Source organism: Glycine max, chromosome 8, assembly GCF_000004515.6.
Source record: "Glycine max cultivar Williams 82 chromosome 8, Glycine_max_v4.0, whole genome shotgun sequence".
NCBI lineage: Eukaryota > Viridiplantae > Streptophyta > Magnoliopsida > Fabales > Fabaceae > Glycine > Glycine max.
Genome location: NC_038244.2, coordinates 14,136,996 through 14,150,706, shown reverse-complemented (window position 1 = coordinate 14,150,706; position 13,711 = coordinate 14,136,996). Strand labels below are relative to the sequence as shown.

The window sequence follows — 13,711 nt, the reverse complement described above, 5'->3', positions numbered from 1 at the left end:
CTCAAAATTACATTAATTATTTTTTTTATTAATTATACCCTTACTTATGCCCTAATATTTAATCAATTTACACTTGTATTTATTGTGAAGTGAAAAGAAAAAGGGATAAAACAAGAAATTACAAAACTATTGTATTATAATAAAAAAATTATTACATTTCTTAATCTTTACATAAAAACCTTTTAATATGATACGTATTCAGAATTCATTGTGAATTCTCCTAAAAAAAGAATTCATTGTGAATTGAAAACAACTATTGTTAAATTTAATGCATTAATATTCAAATATATTAAAATATGCATCAGTTTAATAATTACAAATTATTTTATAAAACATATTTCAAAATATAAAAATTTAAATTCATATTAATATAATATATAAATTTATAAATACATGTACTCATAATTCATATATTAATTATTATCCTTAATTCTTATTTTAAATAAATTATATGAAACTAAAACATATATTTAAGAAATCCTTATTTTAAATTATTATTGTTTATGAAATATAATTTTAAATAAAGAAACTAAAATCTTATTAATGTAATTTTTGAAATTTGTTGAAAAATTATGTTAAAATTAATCAAATCTAAAATTTACTTACTTGCTGTATTTTTATTTTATGAATATAATATATTGACTCAAATTGTACTTACTACAAATAATTAAATAAAGGATTACAACTTTGAACATAATTTTAGTTTATAGGATATTCTTGCCGTGCATCAAGTTAACTAATTAAGCTTCATCATTTAATATCTGGTCTTCCTTTTCTAATCATTTACTTGCAATTTTAATATTTTTTAAAAAATCAACTGACCTATTGAAAGGGTACTACCGGATAAAGGTATATTTTACTCCTGTAGCCGGTAATTTCATTGGACCACCAGTGAACTATCTGACATATTCCTTTAACCTAGAAGCCACTCTTAATTGATGAGTTATGAATTGAACTGAAAATATCTCAATTTGATAAGGTCCAATCAATATGCCATGCCATGCAAGTAAATTGACTGATATAAATGTCACCTAAATGGTGGATTAAATTGACTGATGAAATGTAGTTTGATGATTTTTTTAAAAATAAACGTCAGTTCATAGACTAATCCGATAGCTCATCTCAGTTTTGAAGACCAAAATAACTATTTACTTGTTTTAAACTTAATTTACTGATATAAAATGTGGGTCAACGGTTTCCAAATGTTGATGTATCAATGGAATCAAGACCCCATATTCCACAACACTGTAGCTAGTTAAGAGTTGTGGACTGAATAAATGTCTCCATCAATACTTTTAAAAAATAAAATAAAAACAAAAATGAAATAAAAATTAATTTATGAATAAATTAATTTATAGAAATCTCGCATTAATTTTTCTAAAATTTAATTTTCACTCATAAAAAAACTCATTTTTTTTTATTTCTTCTATTGAAAAATTCATCAAATATGTCCTTGTTGATTCCATGCATTCAACAAAGACTCAATCATTATCATGATGCAATCCTTAATCTTTGGTTTGACTATATATTTATCAGCACTGACAAACCTACGTGTTTGCGAGGGCGTGCAAGTGCATTCTCTCCCTTTTTTTTTTACTACACAGGTAAAACCTTAAACTTTAGTAGTATTTTATTTCCTCTTTTTATATACATTTGAACCAGCTAATTTCAGTTCTTATAATCTACCCCCACTGGTGTCTTGAGTAGTCACTGTTTATGTTTATTAACAAGTAATGATATGGAAACATTTTATTATTCTAAACATCTTTTATTTTTTTTTATTTCTTTTTCTATCACATGTAAACTCTATCAAATTTATATTTTTTTTCTCTTTCTAGTGTGAAATAGTACATGTTCATGTAACATTTTTAATCATCAACACACCTGACTAAAGGACCAAGTTGATTCTCAGCATGGCTTCCACTTTGCTTCCCTTTCTATTCCTCTCAATGGTTCTGTTACCCTTTCAAACCATAGCCCAAACCAAAAGCAACATAGCCATTGGTGAGTCTCACACAGCAGGAGCCAGCACCTCCCCATGGCTGGTTTCATCACCTTCTGGTGACTTTGCCTTTGGGTTCCTCCCACTTGAGGACACTCCTGATCACTTCATGCTTTGCATTTGGTATGCCAAGATTCAAGACAAAACCATAGTATGGTTTGCCAACAGAGACCAGCCTGCACCAAAGGGCTCAAAAGTGGTGCTCACTGCTGATGATGGGTTGGTGCTCATCACGGCCCCAAATGGTCACATGTTATGGAAGACTGGTGGACTCACTTTGAGAGTTTCTAGTGGTGTCTTAAATGACACTGGCAACTTTGTGCTTCAGGATGGTCACTCCAAGACTGTTTGGGAGAGTTTCAAGGACTATAGAGACACCTTGCTGCCATATCAGACTATGGAAAAGGGTCATAAGCTTTCTTCTAAACTTGGGAGGAATTACTTCAACAAGGGAAGGTTTGTGCTCTTTTTCCAAAATGATGGTAGCCTTGTGATGCACTCTATAAACATGCCATCTGGGTATGCTAATGAAAACTACTATCAAAGTGGAACAATTGAGTCCAACACCAACACATCAACAAGTGCTGGGACTCAATTGGTGTTTGATGGGACAGGAGACATGTATGTTTTGAGAAAAAACAATGAGAAATACAACTTGTCAAAAGGGGGTAGTAGAGCTTCTTCTACCACTCAATTTTATTACCTTAGAGCAACTCTTGATTTTGATGGGGTGTTCACACTCTATCAACATCCAAAGGGTTCTTCTGGAAGTGGAGGTTGGAGCCAAGTGTGGTCTCATCCAGATAATATCTGTAAGGATTATGTTGCTAGTGCTGGTAGTGGTGTTTGTGGATATAATAGCATTTGCAGTTTAAGAGATGATAAGAGGCCAAATTGTCGGTGCCCAAAATGGTACTCGCTGGTTGACCCTAATGATCCCAATGGTAGCTGCAAACCAGATTTTGTACAAGCATGTGCAGTAGATAAGCTTAGTAATAGACAGGATCTCTATGATTTTGAGGTGTTGATAGATACTGATTGGCCTCAATCAGATTATGTGCTTCAAAGACCATTCAATGAAGAACAATGCAGACAATCTTGTATGGAAGATTGTATGTGTTCTGTTGCAATTTTCAGGCTAGGTGATAGCTGCTGGAAGAAGAAGTTGCCACTTTCAAATGGTAGAGTTGATGCCACACTTAATGGTGCAAAGGCCTTCATGAAAGTGAGGAAAGACAACTCCTCCTTGATTGTTCCTCCAATCATTGTGAACAAGAATAATAAGAACACTTCGATTTTAGTTGGCTCAGTGCTTTTGGGTAGTTCTGCTTTTCTCAATCTCATATTGGTTGGAGCAATCTGCTTGAGCACTTCCTATGTTTTTCGGTACAAGAAGAAGCTTAGAAGTATTGGCAGAAGTGACACCATTGTGGAAACCAACTTGCGTCGCTTCACTTATGAGGAACTCAAAAAAGCCACCAATGACTTTGACAAAGTGCTAGGAAAGGGAGCTTTTGGTATTGTGTATGAAGGAGTCATCAACATGTGTTCTGATACTCGTGTAGCGGTAAAAAGGTTAAACACTTTTCTCATGGAAGATGTTCATAAGGAATTCAAGAATGAACTGAATGCCATTGGCCTCACACACCATAAGAACTTGGTCCGTTTACTTGGATTTTGCGAGACTGAAGAAAAAAGGTTGTTGGTTTATGAGTATATGAGTAATGGCACTTTAGCAAGTCTTCTTTTCAATATTGTGGAGAAACCAAGTTGGAAACTGAGGCTACAAATTGCAATTGGGATTGCTAGAGGACTTCTATATTTGCATGAAGAGTGCAGCACACAGATCATTCATTGTGACATAAAGCCTCAAAACATACTCCTTGATGATTACTATAATGCAAGGATTTCGGACTTTGGATTGGCCAAGCTTTTGAACATGAACCAAAGCAGAACCAATACTGCCATAAGAGGAACAAAAGGGTATGTTGCACTTGAATGGTTCAAAAACATGCCGATCACAGCTAAAGTGGATGTCTATAGTTATGGGGTGTTGTTGCTTGAGATAGTTTCATGTAGAAAAAGTGTAGAATTCGAGGCAGAAGATGAAGAGAAAGCAATCCTAGCTGAATGGGCTTATGACTGCTACATTGAAGGAACTCTTCATGCCCTAGTTGAGGGTGACAAAGAGGCATTGGATGACATGAAGACCTTCGAGAAATTGGTAATGATTGCCCTTTGGTGTGTGCAAGAGGATCCTAGTCTTAGACCAACTATGAGAAATGTGACACAGATGCTTGAAGGTGTTGTTGAAGTGAAAATGCCACCATGCCCCTCACAATTTAGTGTTCAATATTCCTAAACTAATCAGTTGGTGTTAATCCTAGCCGTGGTATCTAGATTCTGGTGTGAACTATAAAATTTGCAATTTTGCATATATGTGTGTATCTATTTGAAGTTTATCATTTGGGGTTTGAGATCAATTGACCTTTTGTATTAACTAGCTTGATAACTTAGTTATGTTTTGGATTTGAGTAAATGTGAGTAAGTTTTAACACATAGGAAACCTCCGTGCAATTTAGAGGAACCGAATTCAGCATATAGACTTGTTCAGTTTGCTACTTGAGACTGATATTTTTGGTAATTACAAAGCAGCCAAGAGGTGTTTGAAAAAATAGTTTGTAGACATAATTAGGTAAACATGAATTTATTCATTGTACTGTGAAGACATTGGACTATGATAACAAATGATCTGCAAAATTCACTAGCCACAAGTCCATTTAATCTCCCATCATATTTATTCATCACTAATTTAAACGTGGTTATTAACATGTCCCATTTTCTTAATCACGGTAATTTTTGTTGTTCTATGTGGATACTTTTCCTTAAGGACTAGCTTAAAATTACAAGGTTCTGGTGCCTTGGTGTATTAAACAAATTCAAATAGTTGTTCACATCAGAATTCTAAGAAAAATTCTGCAAAACCACATAAAACTAAACAAGAAACACAACTTTTTCTCAAAATGCTAAAATTAGTTATCGGTATTATTTCATTCTTGAACTCCTCTAAACATTGGCTAGACCATCTTGCTTCTTGAAAACCTCACCATTGCTATTTACTCTCTTTGGAGGCTTTCCCTGTTAAATGGAACAAATAATTGTTATTAGATGGCCTTCCCAAATTACCATTTACCAATAGTTGTAAAGTTCAATGTGCAAACACAACTACCAATCCACAAAGACTAGTAATTAGAGGGAACTTAGCTGAATAATACATGGTATGCTGCTAAGCTTTGCAGACCCAAAGCCATGCTCCATTGGATTGCTTGTAGTTGTAGCAAACCAAAAGCCAGTCCCTCATGAATCTACATTACAAAATCTTCCCAACCAAAACTCCTTTTTCATCCCTTAAACACATGCCAAAGCCAATCTTGTGTTGTAAATTAAGGAACACAACATTTACATTACATTTTAGATAAGATGTGGGTGGAGGTTGCCAAGCCACTGAAATCACAGTTTTTATGAAAAACATTAATGAGAAATTTTGCAGGAAGTTTCAATCACACCCCACAACTCAACTACCATGATTTTAACTTTTAAGAGGCTAAATATTTTTTTTTTCTGTAAGAATTAAAGGATTGACAATATATTTTTTAAGACTAATTTACATATGAATACAATTTTTAAAATACTTATCGTCACAAAATTTTTTAGACATTTTCAAATTATAAGCACACGTTTACAATCCCTTGACATACAGATGTCTGTAATTATGTTACAATAATTGTCTTGAACTATAAAACTAAGGACAACAATTTTAAATGATATTTTAGAAAGAAAAAAAAAAGTTCCACCTCTCATTAACTTGGGTTTCTATAAAAACAAAACTATTAAAGTAATGTAAAATTCCCTAGACAAAATGGGGATTTGCTTGCTACACATTCTTGCGACAATTTTCTAAATATAACCGAGGTATTTGCTCCAACTAATTTCTTAGCTACGCAAATAGAAAAATGTCAATAAAAAACTATAAGCAACCTAATAATATTAGATACACTTGTATGCAAATTCAGCAATGAGAAAGAAACTATAAATGAGAGCTTCCACAGCCTAAGTAAAGGTGTTGTCACAAGGATAAGCTAGATGTTTTAGGTCCTCCAATAACTGCAAGCGTTTCATTCTCTGCTTCCAACTTTCTGCTTCTTTTGTTTGGATGTTGGAGGACTGCACAGATAAAAGAATATTAGCATTCTCATATATACAGATCTCATTAAAGCAATAGAGGCTTATGCTATGTTTGTTACGCAAGATTAATGACGGAAGGATAGAGGACCGACAGAAAATGAGATCGATGTCTTCCTTCGTTTGGAATAAATAAAAAAGGAAAGGATATAAGAATGAAGTGTGAGACCCACAAGCTTCAGCAATCAGTCCAATTTTGGGAAGAAAGGTGCTACTTGTTTTAAAGTTACTAATTTACTCTTATTTTTGTTTACTTCTCGTTTACATCAGGGACTATGTCATTTTATATACATGTTTTTTCCTTCTATTTTCTATACAACCAAATAAGAGAAAAGAAAAGTTTTAACTTTCTTTCCTTTCATTTTCTTTCCTACTAAACAACTACAAAATCATCTCATTTTCCTTTCACTTTATTTTTTATATTAAAACACACCGTTGAGGTCATCACATAGACAAGTTGTTTTTTACGACATTCAATTTAATACCCATCTCCCAAACTCAAATCACTTGAAAACAGTGTATTTGGCAGACAACCACTTGAATAGTTCATACATCGATGGAGTCACTTATGTTTGGTGAATTCTCATAGATATTGTAAAATGAGAGAAAATATAGAGGAATGATAGACTGAAACCATGTGTCTGAGTACATAGCAGATGCTTGTTTATATAGACAGGTAGTATTGATTACATATAATTAGAGGATATTCAGTTTCCTATAAATCAGATATCATATCCTATAACATCATTATACATTAAATTCCTGATTCTCAACACTCCCCCTTAAGCTAAAACTTACTAAGCTTTAACTTGTTACAAGAAGATTTATTGCTAGAAGGATAACATTGCCAAAGAGCTGGAATAACCATCAGCCTAAGACATTTATGGCAAGAAAAGCAAGCAAGTTCCGACCTTCTTAAGAACCACATTTGGAAGCTTCAAACCAATATTTTGTAGACAACTCAGGGATCTTGGCGAAATCAAGGAATATTGCTAGGCAGAGAGAGCTGGAACATCATCAGCTTAAGTAAATCCAGAGCAAGTTCCAATCTTCTTAAAACCAAGATTTGGAAGCTTCGAACGAAGTGTGGAGACCCAATTATTCAAACTGAAGTGACGAAATCATCATAAAGTGACAGCGAAGCGAGAGAAGTCACTGAGAAACACGCTAGAAAAGGACAGCGACAGAATAGGCAACCGAAAAGTTCTTCGCCGGAAAATAAGCGGCAAGTTGAAGGTGGTGGCCAGAAACACACTGAAAAAGACGGCTGCAGAATAGGCAGCCAAAGTTCTTTGCCGGAAAATGAATGGCAAGCAGAAGGCAGTACTGGCTTAAATCCTCATAAGAACCAGCAAATGCCATGATGAGTAAGAACAGTAACTGCAAGACACGAACCAAACAGTGCCTAAAAAAGCACAAATCAGAAAAAAACAGTGCAAAACAGGGGTTTCTCCCAAAATAAGTTCGATGGAGTTGAAACTTCAGGGGCAGAGGCGCATAAGGTACATGATGCAGTCGCAAGAAATCGTGACCGGAAAAGGTGCTGGACACACTGTCACGTGCCGGTGGGCGAAGCTCCAATTTCGATGCTGTGAGCAGCACCATGTAGATCGGTGTGGGGCGACCCAGATCCAGTGGGTGGTCGCCGAAAAAGTCACCGGAAAATTTCCCAAAAAAGTCGTCGATGTTGCGTCAGTTTCCAGAAAATGTGCCAGAAACAAGGAAAATCGTCAAAGAAGGAGAAAGAAGATCGCTGGAAAATGTGCGGCAAGTATAAAGGTCCACCGGAAGAAGGGCAACCAGCAAAAGGGCTCACCGAGGACAATAGGTCGCCAGAAAAGTGACGGTGGCCAGCAGTGGCCAGAGAAGTCACCGGAAAAGAAGAAAAGGGTCGTCGAAAAGCGGAAGCAGGTAACTAGAATAAGTGTGATGACCAGAAAGGTCCACCGGGGACCGTAGGAAGGTTTGGTTTTCGTTATTCCCTTAACTTAGCTCTAATATCATGTAAAATGAGAGAAAAATATAGAGGGATGATAGACTGAAACCGTGTGTCAGAGTACACAGGGGATGCTTGTTTATATAGAATTATAGATAGGCAGTATTGATTACACATAATTAGAGGATATTCAGTTTCCACTAAATCAGATATCATATCCTATCACATCATTATACATTAAATTCCTGATTCTCAACAGATATAAACAAGCTTGGTAAGCATACCTTCTAAGAAAAGTTTGCATATCACTAATATCAGCACCAAGACTTGCACTTAGGTCATCAATATTTGCATCAACCTCATTGCTACATTTCAATAGGTTGCAAGCATCTAAAAAAGAAGTAGATTCAACCGTGTTGGGGATAAGTGATGAACCTTTTATCTCAGCCTTGAGATGTTCCATCAAAACAAGTGCTGCACAGAGGTCCATTGGAAGTTAGAATAGAAAATGCAGCTAATAGTAATCATGTATAATCTAACAACAAGCGCAAGAAGTGGATTGATTTCATGCACCTGGTAGTAAGAATTTCAATTTTCCATGAATACAGTGAAATTCAATTCAATTTCTAAATCAGAAATTCAAAGGTGCAAATCAAGAATTGTGATGGTTATTCTCTAGCAATTCATTGTATATATGCAACAATCAGGATACAACAGCCTAGGACAAGCCAGTGTCCTATGATTTCAATGGATGAAAGCAAACAAAGAACATCCAGAAGTATTAATGTATTGAATTTTTGTTACATGAATTGAAGTTGAAGGTCAGTGCAATCAAGACCCTTAGTAATGGTTAACATTATAACTAATTACTGATATAAGGGAATAAGGGATGCATTATTTTTTTTAATAAAAAATGTAACCTCCACCTTCTAGAACCTTGTCTAACCACTAGTATCAACATTATATAAGAAACACAAAATAAAAAGACAGATAAAACAAGATAAACGCATAGGATTATTACTTTTTCTTTTGCATTCATAATCTAGGAACAATATGCATACTACATTTCGAAAAGACATGCATTTAAGTTAGGAAAAAAAGGCATACATCATACCAATGGCTCGAATCATTTTAAGGTTGAATTTACTAGCCAGCTCTTTACAACCCATCATTTTTGCACGCTGAATGATCAACAATTTCAAGCTAATCAGCATGTCCTGCAAAAAAAATCAAATTTTGAACATAAAAAATTAAGAGCTTACAAGAGAAATCAATCAAAAGTGAAGGAGTGCATCCAACTTCATGAAACACATAACCCAACTAACTGTGACTGATCAAATCTATTTTAAACTAGATTTGCACATATAACCTGGTCTAAGAGACAGTCTCCATTGCATTACCATTCTTTAATATTACCTGATTTTGTTTTCACGGGCTCAAATTCTTTTAAAAAATAAGTTTTATCAAAGAGCAAATAGTAGAAGTACAATGGGGTGGGGTGTCTAGTCTCAGAATATTAGTGACAAAATGACAAGCACCAAAGAGAAGTCATATAATGCAATTCTTTCCCAAACAAAATGGCAATTCTAAATCCTAAAAAGTTGCAAGCATTCCTCTCCAAACAAACAGGACTGTAAAGATAGCAAAGTGCTACAAAAAAATTATGCTTTCATGTTAAAACCACCATTGAAATGAACGAAGATAAATGAAGGGACACCCCTAATAAACATCAAACATGCAAAAAATTTATTCCAAAGGGAAGTAGCTACAGCAAAGATATCACTACAACATTATACAAAGGAGAGGACTTGATAATTTGTTAAGATTTATTTTATTAATTTTGTTTTCAAGATATCTAATCTTCATCGCATTTGTACATTCACCTGTCTATCCTATCTAATAATATTATTATTCTACAAGAAAATGCTGCAGAGTGTGATTCTTGCATCCTCTGTAATCTCCGAGCATGAGTTCAGGCATAAAACATTTTACCAAACACATAGGGCTCAAAACACTAAACTAATAATTATCTAATTCAACCAACCTAGAGAATCTAAAAGTAAAGAAAACAATGATGTAATGTGATCCATCAAGTTAATGAACAAGAGCAGAGACTTACGATCTCAGACTCTGAAAGGGAGCAAAGCCAAGCAACATCTTCAACCCTAGTCTCGCAATTTTTATCTGGCTCAACCATGTCTTTCAATCTTTTGACTTTTTTCTTCATGTGTCTGTCCTTCATAGGACCAAACTGAGGATTATAAGATCTGAATTCCTATTAAAATTATAACCAAAATAAAACAAGTGTTAGTTGTAAAATAACTGGAAAAAAGTGGTCTTTCTTACAAACAACAAAAATGAACATTAGCTAGTAACGAAATAAAATATACATCTAGCTATCATATGGCTAAAACAAAAGAACCAGGGGAAGGAAAATTATTGAGACTCCCAAACCAATAAACACACGCAAACAGAGAGAAAGATTAAAAAAAATAAAAATTCAAGTGATATTGAGAGGGATTGAAAAGTGTGGCTGGCATGCACAAGAGTCCCACTCACCTCAAGTAGTATTTGAGTGCGAGTGGAAGAGCAGCATGGACCCCTTATTTTTATATATATAAAATAAAATGACCTTATTTTATTTTTTATTTACTCATCTTAGTTAAATATTCATTGTTGCACAACACGCAAGTGAAACTCTTAACCTTCGATCTCCTATCTCTAACCCAATTCCCTTAATCTATGAAATTTGGTTGTGATGATTCAGGCAAAGTTAAGAGACAAATGTAAAAACCTTGCAAGTTGTACACTACGGAACTAATTTTAGAGGATCATTTTATGTTTTGGGCGTACTGAAAATAAAAATAAAAATAAATTAGTTCTGCATTCTTTTAACATGATAAATACTAATATCTATGTACAATTATGACAGTTCGATAAACAACGTTTTTTCGTATACAAAACAAAGCACCATCCACGACGGAATTGCACTTCTACTTGGGCGGTGGCAGTGGCAGTGGCGGTTGCGGCGGCGTATAAGAAGACGGTGGAGGCAAGATGTTGTAACAGTTGCGAGCCAGCAAGATGCAATCGAGGCGGTGGAAGATCTCCGCGTTGGGGTCTCTCTCGATCGCGACGTCGGAGACAGTCACCTGCAGCGTTCCCCTGAAGCGGCTGAGCCTGCCTCTCACTCTGGCCACCGCGCCGAGCTTGACGAGCGCGGCGAAGCGCGCAGCGAGTTCGTGGCGGCGGCGGCGGGCGACGGAGGGAGAGTTGGCGTCGTTGAGCCAGAGCACGCAGGGGACGCAGGCGGTGCCGTCGTCGACGGCGAAGCGGAGGAAGCGATCATGCTTGAGGTCGCGCAGCGTGATAGTGCCCACGGTTTCCACGCGCGAGATCGGGATTCCTCTGCGGAAAAACGACGTCGTGGCGTCCGAAGAAGGGAAAGGGGATTGGGTTAGAGAGAGGAGATCGAAGGCTAAGAGTTTCACGTGCGTGTTGTGCAGTGCCACTGCGTTGGTGTTGGTGTTGGTCGCCTTCTGCATTTCTGAAAAATCGAGGTAGCAATAGAAAGCCTAGGAAGAATTTTGGCTTCAATATGGACCAACAATGAATATTTTAACTAAGACGAGTAAATTAAAAATAAAATGAGGTCATTTTATATATACAAACCAATAAGGCAGCAGAAGATTGCAATTTCTGCCGGCGACGGAGGCTGCTGCGGCGACACTCTGAGGAGTGGGAAGGTCTCTGCCTGCGCTTCAGATTAGGGAAATTTTAGATTTCCCCCAAACGAGAAAGCGACGTCGTTCTTCACACCGAGTCTAATCGGTTCTCTCTGTTCGTGTGTTTAACCGATCCTATAAGTAATTCTGAATATCCGGTTCCTAGCCGAATCTAAACCGTATCCCAGGGATTAATTATTGGCCTGAGAAGTGCTCTCTCTGGTAATTTTTTTCTACAACTATCTTTATAATTGGTTATAATTTATAAAAAAATTATAATTTTTTATAGTTTTTTTATTTAATTATTTTTTATTTTGATTTAAATTAAATGAAAATCAAAACCCACCATGATAATTTCTTTCAAAAAGTGTTAACCCACATCATAAAGAAAGTCTCACTAACATTTCTCTTAGCTTTCAACCAAATATACCTTGATTTAAAAAAAATTATTGATATTATTAAATGAACAAACCATGAAGATGATGATCATAATAATATTACGTCGTCAAAAAATAATTTTTTATTTCTTTCAATCTTTTATAAAGATGGATGAAAAGAAAAAAAAAAGAAATTACGAAAACATATATAAAATCAACCAGTAACTATTATACAATATTTTATAATATATAATAAATGATCAAAATTCAGTTGTGATATTTTCATGTCTTGTATCGGCTTTAAAATCTATATCTATATAATAAAAAAAAAATACCCGGTGGTCATTTAAAATGAGAAAAAAGATTATGTATTAGCAGAGTAACAAATTTCAGAGCATCATCTAATCACAACAGGACTAACAAATCTGGCTTAAATCCTATGGGGCAATTACCCCACTAAGATATTTTTTTACTCAAACATATTTGATAAAAAAAATTATTCCGATAAAAAAAATATTGTTCTCATATAATAGGAAACTGTTTTATAAAAAAAAATAAGGGATAAAAGAAACAATAAATTAATACTAATTTTTATCACTTTATCTTTTAAACAAACAAGAGATACAAACACACACATTGACCCAATTGTAATTTCTAAAAAGTTAAATATTTTGAAAAATTTTATCATGAGATTATGTATTTTGTAAAGGATTAAAATTAATATTTTTTCTTTGAAAATATTATAAACTAGTATTTTTTATCCCACTATAAAATATTTCTGCATCCCTCTATACAGCTCACTGACAAAATTTATTCATTTTAAAATAACTATCTTACAATAATTCAAACCATGATTTATTATTTATGATTTATAATTAAATGATAGTATAAATTTATATTATGTGTATAGAGATTAAAGTTATTTAAAAAAATACAATTGCGGCAGTTGCATGTATAATAAGGAGAAATGCTAACTTCCAGTCAAGCAAAGCTGGTGAGAGATGGTAGACCACTAAATCTATCCCTTGATTGATTCATTACATAACTATTTTTGTTGGGCTTACAACTCTAAGTCAAGCTCTCGCAAGGTCGTTAATGCCCAGGTTCAATCCATCAGGCAAATGAAAAAATAGGAAATTTAAAATTGACGAACTATTTTTTTACAAGTGACAGAATAAATTGAAGATGCATATAAAAGACGGTATAATGTAAGGTCATTCAATTTGGTTATAAGTGACCCACGATTACGAAAAAAATCCCGTTTAAAACTAACAGCACTTGCTTCATATTATATTATATTTAACAGACTAATAATGTGTTTGATAAAATGAAATGAAAGAGAATTAAAATTTAATATAAAAGTATGAATCTGATCTCATTGTTCATTTTACTCCTTTTCAGCTTCCTTTCACCTCTACCAAGCGCAGAG

At 34.6% G+C, this 13,711-nt stretch overlaps 3 protein-coding genes across 8 annotated transcripts; 1 reads left to right on the top strand and 2 right to left on the bottom strand.

Annotated features, from left to right (window-relative positions):
* The first annotated feature begins 999 nt into the window (after nucleotides 1-999).
* Nucleotides 1,000-4,574, top strand: LOC100776632 (G-type lectin S-receptor-like serine/threonine-protein kinase RLK1). Its single transcript, XM_003532908.5, has one exon. It carries the CDS (start codon nucleotides 1,914-1,916, stop codon nucleotides 4,362-4,364), a length of 2,451 nt encoding a protein of 816 aa, XP_003532956.1. The 5' UTR covers nucleotides 1,000-1,913; the 3' UTR covers nucleotides 4,365-4,574.
* A 1,160-nt stretch (nucleotides 4,575-5,734) lies between these two features.
* LOC100778207 (uncharacterized protein) lies at nucleotides 5,735-12,015 on the bottom strand. Of its 4 annotated transcripts, none has more exons than NM_001355018.1 (5): nucleotides 11,853-12,015; nucleotides 10,300-10,455; nucleotides 9,295-9,397; nucleotides 8,465-8,654; nucleotides 5,735-6,226 (listed from the first exon to the last, which is right to left on the bottom strand). In NM_001355018.1, the coding sequence occupies exons 2-5, from the start codon at nucleotides 10,420-10,422 to the stop codon at nucleotides 6,178-6,180; spliced, it is 465 nt and encodes a 154-aa protein (NP_001341947.1). In that variant the 5' UTR covers nucleotides 10,423-10,455; nucleotides 11,853-12,015; the 3' UTR covers nucleotides 5,735-6,177. The 4 variants fall into 4 exon arrangements, with proteins under 4 accessions (NP_001341947.1, XP_040873534.1, XP_006585439.1 ...); XM_041017600.1 differs by lacking the exon at nucleotides 11,853-12,015 and adding an exon at nucleotides 11,152-11,280 and having other exon boundaries at nucleotides 5,830-6,226; XM_006585376.4 differs by lacking the exon at nucleotides 11,853-12,015 and adding an exon at nucleotides 10,740-10,972 and having other exon boundaries at nucleotides 5,830-6,226.
* LOC112997612 (CST complex subunit STN1) lies at nucleotides 10,364-11,995 on the bottom strand. 3 transcript variants are annotated; one of them, XM_041018252.1, is made up of 2 exons: nucleotides 11,152-11,855; nucleotides 10,364-10,455 (listed from the first exon to the last, which is right to left on the bottom strand). In XM_041018252.1, the coding sequence occupies exon 1, from the start codon at nucleotides 11,723-11,725 to the stop codon at nucleotides 11,174-11,176; it is 552 nt and encodes a 183-aa protein (XP_040874186.1). In that variant the 5' UTR covers nucleotides 11,726-11,855; the 3' UTR covers nucleotides 10,364-10,455; nucleotides 11,152-11,173. The 3 variants fall into 3 exon arrangements, with proteins under 3 accessions (XP_040874186.1, XP_025985437.1, XP_025985436.1); XM_026129652.2 differs by lacking the exon at nucleotides 10,364-10,455 and having other exon boundaries at nucleotides 11,046-11,727; nucleotides 11,853-11,995; XM_026129651.2 differs by lacking the exon at nucleotides 10,364-10,455 and having other exon boundaries at nucleotides 11,046-11,755; nucleotides 11,853-11,988.
* Nucleotides 12,016-13,711: the final 1,696 nt, after the last annotated feature.